At 36.5% G+C, this 13,104-nt stretch overlaps 1 protein-coding gene across 1 annotated transcript in view; it reads right to left on the bottom strand.

Annotated features, from left to right (window-relative positions):
* Positions 1-13,104, bottom strand: part of LYRM7 (LYR motif containing 7) — a 128,419-nt gene that overhangs the window by 74,249 nt on the left and 41,066 nt on the right. The window contains exon 5 of the mRNA XM_028168102.2: positions 9,835-10,789. Coding sequence (XP_028023903.1) covers positions 10,719-10,789 — 71 coding nt within the window. The 3' untranslated portion in view covers positions 9,835-10,718. The remainder of the gene's footprint in view (positions 1-9,834; positions 10,790-13,104) is intronic.

The raw sequence follows: 13,104 nt of genomic DNA, 5'->3' as shown, positions 1-13,104 counted from the left end.
TTAGCAGGCAGATTCTCAACCACTGCGCCACCAGGGAAGCCCTACTTTATGTTCTTAAAACTCTAATTCCTGTGTAGCACTAATTACACTATAATTGCCTACTTTCTGAGAGTCTTTCCTGCTAGACTGTTTTGTCTTTGATTCTCTAGCACCTATACCACAATCCACAACTCCATATGGGATCCTCAGTGAATTAACAATTGCTCTTCAAGATATACTTACAATAAAAAACTACAGAACACATGAGGAAAGACTACGTCATGAACAAATAGACTATTCTGAAAGAGTATAAAATTATCTTTAAATGATGAGAGATATAAAAGATATAAAGAACACATAACTGTGAAAAAGGAAGAGAGAGAGAAAGAGAGAGACAGAGAGACAGAGAGAGAGAATATGGGTCTACCCCTCTACCCCTGAGCTCTCTCTTCTGGTCAGTTGCTAACCATTCTTCAGTTCTTTCACCAATACTACACTTTAAAAAAAATCATTATGGCTTTGTAGTATTTTTTAAACACCTTTATTGAGTTATGACTGAAATATAGTAAACTATACACATTACAAATGTACATACACCCATGAAACCATCACCACAATCAAGATAATGAAAATATCCATCACCCTTTAAAATTTCCTCATGCACATTTTCAGTCCCTCCCTCCACCCATCTCCCTGCTCTCATCCCCTGGCAACCACTGATCTGCTTTCAGTCACTATGAATTAATTTGTATTTTCTAGAACTTTATAGAAAAGGAATCATAAAATAAAATATGTACTTGTTTTTGTCTGGTTTCTTTCACTCAGGATAAGTATCTTGAGATGCATCTATGCTGTTGTTTGCAGCAACAGTTCATTTCTTTTTATTCATGAGAAGTATTCCATTGTACAGACATACCAATTTGGTTATTCCTTCATCTGCTGATGGATATTTGGGTTGTTTCCAGTTTGGGGTCACTACAAATAAAGCTGCTATAACTAAGTCTTTTTTTAAAAATTGAGATGTAATTGACATTCAACATTATACCGGTTCACGCACACAACATAATGATTTGATGTTTGTATATATTGCCAAATGATCACCACATTAAGTCTACACACAGCTGCAAATCTTTTTTTCTTGTGATGAGAACTTTTAAGATATATTCTCTTAGCAACTTTCAAATATATAATACAATATTATTAACTATAGTCACCATGCTGTACATTACAAACCCATGGTTTATTTATTTTACAACTGGAAGTTTGTACCTTTTGATTCCCTTCACCCATTTCTCCCACCCCTCAAACCCTGCCTTCAGCAAACACCCATTACTATGAGTTTGGGTTTTTTGTTTGTTTTGTTTTCTTCTTAGATTCCACGTCTAAGCGAGAGCATCCGTTATTTGTCTTTCTCCGTTTGACTTAGCAGACAAGGTCCACCTATGTTGTCATAAACGGCAAGATTTCCTTTTTTTATGGCTGAATGATATTGCATTGTATTATATGCATACACACACAAATACATATATACAGACACATACAACATTTTCCTTATCCAGTCATTCATTAAAAGACACTTTGGTTGCTTCCATGTCTTGGCTATGGTAAATAATGCTGCAATGAACATAGGGGTGCGTATATTTTTTCCAGTTAGCATTTTCATTTCCTTCAGATAAACACCCAGAAGGAGAATTGCTGGATGACATGCTAGGCCGATTTTTTAAAAATTATATACATTTCAACATTATACAGCATTATACTTCAATGCTGTATCTGTATACACTACAAAGTGAACACTACCACAAATTTAGTTACCATCCATCACCATACAGTTGGCCCATTCACCATTTCACCCACTGGCAACCCCTCCCCCTCTGGCAACCACTAATCTAATCTCTGTATCTATGAGTTTGTTTTTGTTTTATTTTGTTTGTTTTTTTAAGGTTCCACATATGAGTGAAATCATAAGCGTTTTGTCTTTCTCCATCTGACTTATTTCAATTAGCATAATACCTTCAAGGTCCATCCATGTTGTTCAAATGGCAGGATTTCATTCTTTTCTATGGCTAAGTAGTATTCCATTGTGTATATATGTCATATCTTTATCCATTCACCCACTGATGGACACTTAGGTTGTTTCCATATCTTGGCTATTATAAATAATGGTGCAGTGAACATAGGGGTGCATATACCTTTTCAAATTAGTGTTCCCATGTTCTTCAGATAAATACCCAGAAGTGGAGTAGTTGGGTCATACAGTTGTACTATTTTTAATTTTTTGAAGATCCTCCATACTGTTTTCCATAGTGGCTCCACCAATTTACATGCCCACTAACAGTGAACAAGAGCTCCCTTTTCTCCACATGCTAGCCAACACTTGCTATTTCTTGTCTTTTTGCTAACAGCCATTCTAACAGGTGTGAGATGATAGCTCACTGTGGTTTTGATTTGCATTACCCTGATGATTAGTGATGCTGAACGTCTTTTCGGTAATTCCCTGGTGGTCCAATGGTTAGGACAATGCGCTTTCACAGCTGAGGGCCCGGGTTTGATCCCTGGTTGAGGAACTATGATCCCACAAGCTGTGTGGCGTGGCCAAAAAAAAAAAACATCTTTTCATGTACCTGTTGCCCATCTGAATGTCTTCTTTGGAAAAATGTCTATTCAGATCCTCTGCCCCTTTTAAAATTAGATTTTTTTTGCTATTCAGTTATATGAGTTCTTTATATACTTTGGATATTAACTCCTTATCAGATATATTATTTGCAAATATTTTCTCTCTTTCTGGAAGTTGCCTTTTCATTTTGTTGATGATTTCCTTTGCTGTGTAATATAAACATGTAAGTCTTTGTGCTTTCGCTTCCCTTAGGTAAATACCTAGGAGTGGGAAGTCTGGATTATAAAGGAAGTATATGTTTAACTTTGTAAGAAATGGCTGAATAGTCTTCCAAAGTTGTTCTGTCATTTTACATTTCTCTCAGTAATCAATGAGGATTTCAGTTCCTTTACATCCTTGCCAAGACTTGGTATGTTCAGTCATTCTAATCTTAGCTATTATAATAGGTATGTAGTAGTATCTCATTATGATTTTAATTTGTAATGACTAATGATGTTGAGATCGTTCTATGTGCTTATTTTCCATTTGTACATATATAGTTTTTCCATTTATATATTTTTTGAAAAAGTATCTACTCAAATATTAAAAAATTGTTTTCTGTTTTCTTATGATTAAAAGTTCTTTATATTTTCTGGATAACAAGTTTTTTTTTTTTATCAGTTTATGATTTTTAATATATTCTCCCGGTCTGTGGCTTATCTTCTCATTCTCTTAACAATTATCTTTTACAGAGCAAAGGTTTTTAATTTTGACAAAGTCCAGTTTATTAATTTTTTCTTGTATGTATTGTGCTTTTGGTGTCATATCTTAGAAATCTTTGTCTAACCCAAAGGCACAAAGATTTTCTCCTGTTACTTCAAGAAGTTTTACAGTTTGAGGCTTTGTATTTAGATCTATGATTGATTTTGAGATAATTTTTGTATATGGTGTCAAGCATGGACCAAAGTTCCATTTTTTTGCATAGGATATCTAATTTTATTCTTTTGTCATAGCTGATTTAGCTATTTAAGGACCTTTATTATTCCTCATAAATTTTTGAGTGAGTTTTATCAGTTCCTTATAAAAATCCTACTGCAATTTTAACTGCGATTACAACAAATTTAAAGATCAATCTGGGAATAATCAACAAGAGTATGTTTCTCCAATTATTTCACTGAAACTGTCTTGCCAAAGTCACCAAAGTCAGCTCCACGTTGCCCTTCCTAGTGGAATTTTAATTATGATCGCAATGCAGTCACTCCCTCTCAACGAAACACTTTTTTTACTTGGCTTCTAAGACTCTACACACCAGGGGTCAACAAGCTTTTTCTGCAAGGGGGCCAGATAGCAATTTTGGGCTTTGTGGATCATACAGTTTCTGCTGAAATTACTCAACTATGCCGCTGTAGTATGAAAGCAGCCATAGAGAATATGTAAATGAATAAGTGTGGTAGTGTTCCAATAATAGTTTATTTACAAAAAAAGACAGTGGGTCAGATTTGGCCCCTGTGAGCCATAGTTTGCCAACTTCTGTTCTACATTCTCCTTGTTTTCATTCTATCTTATTGGAAACTTCTTTGTCTCTTGTGCTTGTTGTTTCTTATCTCTTTAACTTTTAACATTGGAGTGCCACAAAAGACTCAATCATGGACTTTTCTTCTTCTCTGTCAATTTCTTAGTGATTTCATCCAATGTCATGACTGTATTTTATCTATATTAATGGCTCCCAAATTTATATCTCCAGCCCAGACCACTTCCTGAACTTCAGATCTTAGTCCAGTGTCTTATTAACATCTCCACTTGGATACCTTCTAGATATTTCAATTAATACATGCCCAAAACGAAATGCCTGATCTTTTTTCACAAATCTAGTCTGTTTTCACCATTACAATTGATGGCAACAATATCCTTCCACCTGCACAGGCCAAAACCCTTGGGAATCATCCCTGACTCTTTTCTTTTCCTCTCACCTCAGATTCAATCCATCAGGAAACCCAGGAGCTGTATCAAAATATACCCATAATTTTGCCACTTCTCACCACCATCACTGCTGCCACTCTGGTATAAGCCACTATCATCTCTTACCTAGAATAACGCAAGAAACTTCTAGTTAGTATCCCTGCATTCATCCTTGCCACCATGGTCTATTCTCAACACAACAGCCAGAATGATGTCTTTAAAACTTAAAATCAGATCATATCACTCCTCTTCCCAAAACCATCTAATGGCTCTGCATTTTATTAAGAGTAAAAACCACAGTCCTTATAATAGCCTACATAACCTGGCATCTACTCTCTGCCTCCTTCTACCATATCATTTCCATGACTTTTTTAAAAAATATATTTATTTATTTGGTTGCACCAAGTCTTAGTTGCAACAGGCAGGCTCCTTAGTTGTGGCATGTGAACTCTTAGCTGTGGCATGCACGTGGGATCTAGTTCCCTGAGCAGGGATCAAATCCAGTCCCCCTACTTTGGGAGCGCGGAGCCTTATCCACTAAGCCACCAGGGAAATCCCTCATTTCTATGACTCTGTCTCCTACTCCTCTTCCCCTAAAATCACTTTGCTCCTGTCACTTGGTTCTCCTCAAACATAGCAGACAAGAACCTGTCTCAGGAACGCTGCATTAGCAGTTTGCTCTGCTTGGAAAGCTCTTCCCTTATGTATCTGTGTGGCTAGATCCCTCAGATCCTTCGTCTTTGCTCAACTATCACTTCCTTAGTGAGACCTTCCCTGATCGCAGGACTTAAAATTGCAACACCCTGTTCTTCCTAACTTTCCTATTTCCCTTTTCTACCTTATCTTTCTCCACATTACTTATCACCTTCTTATTTACTTTTTAATTTTGTTTATTATCTGCCTCTCACCTACAGAAAGTTAAGTTCCCCCAGGGCAGTGAATTAGTGAGAATCCTAAAAGGAAATAGATGATGTACTTAAAATACATGTTTGAGGAAGATTTATTTATAAAGAGTCTCTTTACAAAACTGTGCATGTAAAGGAACTCACATGGATAGTAGCAGATGAGATGCTGCTGCCCCAGATCTGAAGATGGGAGGGAAACTCTTATCCAAACTGGAAGGAAAGAACTGTACAGAGGTCACCGTGAGAGATACTTTGAGGGACAATGCCAGCATGAGGCAATCTCTCAGGGATAGAGCCAGGAAAAAAAATACCTGCCTTCACTCTCTTCCCTCCTTCTGATCTCCGGCCAGGGTCCCCCACAGGCCGAACCAACCAAAAGTCAGAGGGTACAAGAGCCACTTGAGCTGATTCATATAGGTTAGTCTTCCCACAGAAGGCTGAGAGCAGCATCAAGAAGGGCTGAGAGTGTATCTAAAATCACAAGCAGAAGATGAGGCAGGCATTTTTGTTACTTTGGTTCATGGCTGTATCCTACTTGTAGTAGGTCTATAATAAACATGTGTCTAGGTCTTTGTTCAAAAAAGAGGGAATGACCAATTATGCAATTGCTACTGATAGGGTGAATAAAGTAAGAAATGAGAATTGACCTTTGGACTTACCAAGTAAAGGTCAATAGTAACTGGGACAAGAAGGGTTTTAGTGGAGTGGTTGGGATTAAATTCTGATTGGGGTCTGTATAAGAGAGAATGGGGACAGAAGTGGAGACAGTAAATATAGAAACCTCTTAGAACAAAGAAGAGCAGAAAAATGGTGCTGAAGCTCGAGGTGGGGAGCTGGGGTTCAAGAAAGTTTTTTTTTTGATGGGAAATATTTCAGAATGTTGAATGCTGTTGAGAACAATCTAGTGGAGAGAGGGAAAAAGATATTTCGCAGAGGAGGGGGACAACTGTAGGAGCAAAGTCTTTGACTAGCTAAGAGGGTTAGACTGCTTCCAATATATAGTAACTTGGGATATGATCAAAGTAGCTTTACATGTTATCAGGAAAAGGACGGGCCATTCAATAAATGATGGTGAAGCAAACTGTTAACTCATTAAAAAAAATAAAATTAGATCCCTCTCTCATGTCGTAAATAAAAATAAATTCTAGATGATGTAAAGGCCCAAACATAAAAAGCAAAACTTCAACATTCAGAGGAAAATGTACTAGAGTATCTTTATGATTTGGAGTAGAAAGAATTTCTTAAAAAGCTATAAAGGCAAAATTAATAAAGGAAAAGTTCTTTTAATGAATATGATAAAAATAAAGTCCCAAACTACAGGTTTATCATAAACAGAATTGAAAGACAAGTCACATATTGGAAAAAGGCAATTGTACCACAGATAACCAACACAGGATTAATATCAAGAGTATATAAAGGATCAGTAAGCAAAAACCAGACAACCCAATAGAGAAAAGTGAACAAAGGATATCAATACACATTCATAATGGAAAACTGTAATGACCATAAGCATGACAAGATGATCTACCTCACCAGTAATCCAGAAATGCAAATTAAAACAATGTGATACCTTTTCATATCCATGAGTTTGACAAAAATGAGAAAAGTTATACATAACAATAACAGTGAGGATATGGTGAAAAGGGACCTCTCACACAGGGTTGATTGGGGTATAAATTGGTACAGTTACTTTGAAGAACAAGTAAAAAATTCCTGGAAAACTGGAACATGTACATATCCTATGCCTCAACAGTTCTGCTTCTTGGTATACACCTAGATAAACTTTTACATGGGTGCAAGAATCCATGTGCTAGTGTTTTCAGTAAATTCGTGTGCAATATCAAAAAAATGAAACAATACTATTGTTTATCAAGAGACATGGATAAATAAACTAGCTTATTCTTACAAGGGAATAAGACATAAAAGTGAAAGACCTAGATGTTTATCCAACAGTATAGATAAACCTCAGAACCTAATGTGTGATGAAAAGTAAGTTGTAGAATATATGGAGCATAACACCATTCACTTGCATTTTAAAGCCACAGAACAGGGCTTCCCTGGTGGCGCAGTGGTTGAGAATCTGCCTGCTAATGCAGGAGACACGGGTTCGAGCCCTGGTCTGGGAGGATCCCACATGCCGCGGAGCGGCTGGGCCCGTGAGCCACGGCTGCTGAGCCTGCGCTTCTGGAGCCTGTGCCCCGCGACGGGAGGGGCCGCGATAGTGAAAGGCCCGCGCACCGCGATGAAGAGCGGTCCCCGCACCGCGATGAAGAGTGGCCCCCACTTGCCGCAACTGGAGAAAGCCCTCGCACGAACCAAAGACCCAGCACAGCCAAAAATAAAATAAATAAATAAAGCCACAGAACAATACAATATATTGTTTGGAACACATACACGTTTGATAAAAGTATAAAAACAAGTACGGGAGTGATATTCACTGACTATAAAATAGTGATTATCCCTGAAATGAGACAAGAAAATAAAAAGGGACGTAGGACTTCAGCTTTACAGAATTTTATGACTTAAAAGGAAGGAGAGGGCTTCCCTGGTGGCGCAGTGGTTGAGAATCTGCCTGCCAATGCAGGGGACACGGGTTCGAGCCCTGGTCTGGGAAGATCCCACATGCCGCGGAGCAACTAGGCCCGTGAGCCACAACTACTGAGCCTGCGCGTCTGGAGCCTGTGCTCCGCAACAAGAGAGGCCACGATAGTGAGAGGCCCGCGCACCGCGATGAAGAGTGGCCCCCGCTTGCCACAACTAGAGAAAGCCCTCGCACAGAAACAAAGACCCAACACAACCAAAAAAATAAAATAAAATAAATTAATTAAAAATATGCAACTGAAGGCAAAATGAGGACCAACTTAAATACAATTATACTCAAATCTTAATTTCAATGTTCTGAATTAGATGTTATGCAAACTATCTCTCATATTTCCTTTAGCTTCAAATCTTTAGTGAAGGATTCTTCCCCACATATGCTTGCCAAATCTAAGTCTCCTGGCATACACCCTTTCTGACTTCTGCCAAAAGACTGTTTTACAAAGTCCTGCTGGGCCTCTGAGCCTAGATATCTGCAATTAGAATTTGCACCCACCCACTTTCACTGGGTTTCAATAGTCAAAGTGAAACGTTAGATGTGGGTAATTCCCTCTGGGAACATGGGAAGCTTTTTTTTAACTAACTAAAAAAGATTTAATTAAATTTGACATTGTATCACAGAGAAGTCAGGCACTTAGATAATCATCATTCTCAAAATTTACTCTCTAGAATACTGACAATCTTTGTTTCACAACAGGCCAAGAACTCATAAATTGTTTTAACTGATCTAATAAAACTATTAAATAATGTTAAAATTAATTTGAAATATAAATATATGCTCTTTAAGGATAGGGTGCCAAATCTTTCAAAGTTTTATGACAGTGAAACCTATTGTTGATATCCTGGTATATTACACAGGGACTGTATTGCATAGTCTTAAGGCACAAAATCACTATATATATATATTTATATATATATACACATATGTAATACGTATACATATATAGTATATATCTTAAAATGTCTAACGTACTAGCTTCAATAAAATAAACATCTGAATGATTATTTTTTATTTTATGTAACATGTTAGTTATTAATCTCTATTGCTCCTAATGATAACTAGATTGTAATACAAAAAGAACTATTTTTTGATGAGATATTTAAATTAACATGAGTGAAGAATGGAACAAGGGAATTCAGGTTAAAGAAAAAAACTAGAAACTTCTAAAAATGTTAAATAATATTAAAACAATTAAAATATATATTAAATTTAAACTATTTTAGCCAACTTTCCTCAAAAGATATAATATAGACACTTACTGAAATAATAGTAAGTCAGAATATTTACCAGTGATTGTGCCATGACGACCTTTAGCATTTTCTTACAAGGGCAAATTTCAAATGTGAAACAACGTTTATGTAGGTATAATTTCCATACACACAATAAGAAACAGGCATGAGAGATAAAAAATAAATTATGTAGCAAATCTTTTGACCTATGTAATCCATTTCACAGACTACTAATCTCCAAAGTATTAGGAGGCATTAAGGGTAGTCTCTGGTTTACTGTTAAGTATACTATGTCTAAGCAATTTTGATAATTTTTTTATCTACTAAAATTAAGTTATTTTAAAGCATGACATTTTATATTGAGCATGGCAATTCCAGTATGTTTGCCAACAAACAAAGCTTGCATTGAGAATCTTGTAAAAATTAAAAACCCTGTGTCATCATCAAATGGGAGAACTGACCAGTGAATGGAAGAGAACACACTGCTCACGGAGAAAATAGAATGGTAAAGATGCACAGATAAAAGAGAAACAAGAAGAATATTAAACACAGTTTTATAGTTCCTACCATTAGATGGTAGAATGCCAAGCTGTTCTGTGATACTGTCAATCTTGTCAGGGATGAAAAATGTTGGAGAAAAAAAAAAAAGCCATTTAGATGTTACTGATTAAAATGAAGAGGATGCAGCCATATATTACATTTTCACAATAAGGTCTAGCTGTGGTCTAAGTACAGCTAATTCTACTAAGCCTATATTATATAGTTTGATCAAGGGCCACTATTTCCTTAAAAAATTATAATTTCTTTATTCCACAGTTATCTTACGTGATTTTGACATTTTATTCATCTATCTTCAGAAAACTGATTAAAAATTTTCTTTTAGGAACAGAGATATACTCTATCTCTAAAAGGAAACTGTATAATTATTTGTTAGCTACAGGAATAATTTCAGTGCTTTAGGAACAAAGGCTGCCTTCTGTGGAAAGCTGGCACACACTGTGATTTTTAGACCAATTTAATCTTTTTGGGACTAAACGTTAACTTAATCTAATAATTTTAATCTAATAGTTTCATTTCACATGGGAAGAAAACCCACCAACCTGTCAAAACACTTCATTCTCAAATAGCTATGATAAAACCAAAATACTCATTAAGGTCAAACAGAAGTGAATATGATATACCTCCCTAAGCATTTATTTCACTTTATACAGTTTGATTTTCAGTGAAAATGAAATGTCTTCTTACCTAATGTTCTTTAGAAATACTTAACTATGTTCTGCAGTTTTCAGCAATGTTCTTTCAACCTGAAACTTAATTATGAAACTATACTTTAATGCACTCAATTTCAATATGCCATTTCCAAGAAAAATACTCGCATTTCCAGGAGTTTAGCCAGAGTTATATATTTTAAAATTAAAAATGATACAGACTTAATTTTATTCTAGAAAAATTCATTGCTTCTGAGTTGGTGCATCACAATATGGCACATTTTCTATAAGAAGGTCTTTCCTAGGGACCAATTCTGAAAGAAAAACAAGAAGAATATTTAACATCATTAAAATTAAAATTAAATGCAAATACGCTCATTTCCCCCTAAAACTTGTAACAGTAAATTATCTACCTTTAAAATAAATCTTCCCAGTGATATTTTATTTCGGTTAACTTCTAAGGTGGCGTTCCTGATTTTAAATGGAGATAGTTAATAGGACTCTCATTTCAGATTATACAAAACATACATGACCAACTTAACCATTTACCATTGATTTATTAAATATAACTAAATAACTGACTAGAATTCAGCTAAAGCACACTGTCAGTAGCAGATTACAGATTAATGATAATTAAAACCATCAACTGGGGACTTCCCTGGTGGCGCAGTGGTTAAGAATCTGCCTGCCAATGCAGGGGACACAGTTTTGAGCCCTGGTCCAGGAAGATCTCACATGCCGTGGAGCAATTAAGTCCGTGCACCGCAACTACTGAGCCTGCGCTCGCTCTAGAGCCCACGAGCCACAACTACTGAGCCCACCCACCTAGAGCCCGTGCTCTGCAACAAGAAAAGCCACCGCAGTGAGAAGCCTGTGCACTGCAACGAAGAGCAGCCCCCCTTCTCCGCAACTAGAGAAAGCCTGAGTGCAGCAACAAAGACCCAACACAGCCAAAAATAAATAAATAAATAAACAAACAAATTAATTAAAACCATCAACCTGAAAATTAGTTCATGCTACCAACTATATAAAAAGCAAGACCACTTTCCTAATTTAAAGATTTCAGTGACTTCCCTGGCGGTCCAGTGGTTAGGAATCCACGCTTCCACTGCAGGGCGCCTGGGTTCGATCCCTGGTTGGGCAACTAAGATCCTGTATGCGATTTCAAATTTTACACAACAGTGGTTCTCAACTGGAGGTGTTCTGGGTGGTCACACCAACTTAAGAATGCTACTGGAATTTAGAGAGGAGGAGCCAGGGATGTGTGGGATAGTCTGTGTAGTGCAGACTATCTGTTCAAAATGACAATAGGGCCCCACTGAGAAACACTGTTCAACAATAAGAACAACAACAACAAATGCTGAGTCCTAGGAAAGACATCCTGCTGGAGTCAACTGAGGTAAAGCTCTTAAGACAGAAAGTTTTTAGAAGAGCTGAATCCAGGTGAACTGTCATGATCAAAAAATGCTCACACCAAATTCTATGAAATAACTTGCCTATATTCTTCAAAAAGAACAAGGTCATGAAAGACAAAGAAAGACTAAGGAACTGCTCCAGATTAAGGAAGACTAAAAACATTTACATACTACTACATGTAATGGTAGGTGGCTCATAGGGACCTGCTGTGTAGCTCGGGGAGCTCTTCTCAATACTCTATAATGACATGTATGGGAGGGGAATGTAAAGAAGAGCGGATATATATGTATGTGTGGCCAATTCACTTTGCTGTACAGTAGAAACTAACACAACATTGTAGATGAACTATACTTCAATAAAAAGGAAAAAAAGAAGCCTGACTAATACAATGGCATATATAATCATCAATTCTAGAACTTGGAATTTCAGATCATTCTGATCTTAACCCAGTGTCTTTCCAAACTGAATATTGGCTAAGACTGGGCCATACTAATGAATAACACTTTCTCCTTATCTAGATGTGAGTTGTAAGAACCACTGCAATTGTGCTGTTCCATCCACATGCTTGCTTATCCCACAGTTCCCGCACAATATTTTTTTTCAAAAGACATGGAGAATGTTGTTGTATAATAGAAGAAATAAATAGAACATTCTCAAGTGACTGGTTTATTCATTTTAGGAGAGAGTATGTATAATGAAATGCATTTTTGCTCAGAAATGAGAAGGGTCCTCTCTGCTATTGTCAAACTTGTTTTTATAAACTCCTATTTTATATTTTATTTGGGTATATCAACCTTGAGTACTTTATTGTCAGGTCATCATTGGTAAACCCCTTCCCTATGACAGTACAGTGTGTACTCAATTTTGGAGTGTGGAAAATACATGTACTTGTTTTGTACCTGTAGTTTGGATATATAATTGACATCTTTGTGCTTTGGTGTTTCAAAACTTTTAAGGCTATAATGAGGAGTCACATTTACAATCATCAATATATTCTCTACAATGAATATGCTCCCTTAATTAAATCACAATGCTGGAAACACAAACACACACACACACACACACACACAAACATGATGATTAAATGCGATCTGTGTGACCCTCAACTGGACCCTAGACCAGAGATCCAATCCATTTTTTTTTCTTCTGCTATAAAGGGCACTCTTAGGACAAACAAAAAAATTTGAATAACAGAATTGAATCAATGTTAATA

This window comes from Balaenoptera acutorostrata, chromosome 2 (assembly GCF_949987535.1).
Source record: "Balaenoptera acutorostrata chromosome 2, mBalAcu1.1, whole genome shotgun sequence".
Taxonomy (NCBI): domain Eukaryota; kingdom Metazoa; phylum Chordata; class Mammalia; order Artiodactyla; family Balaenopteridae; genus Balaenoptera; species Balaenoptera acutorostrata.
Note: the sequence above shows the minus strand (reverse complement) of the source record. Positions and strands in the feature narration are given on the sequence as shown.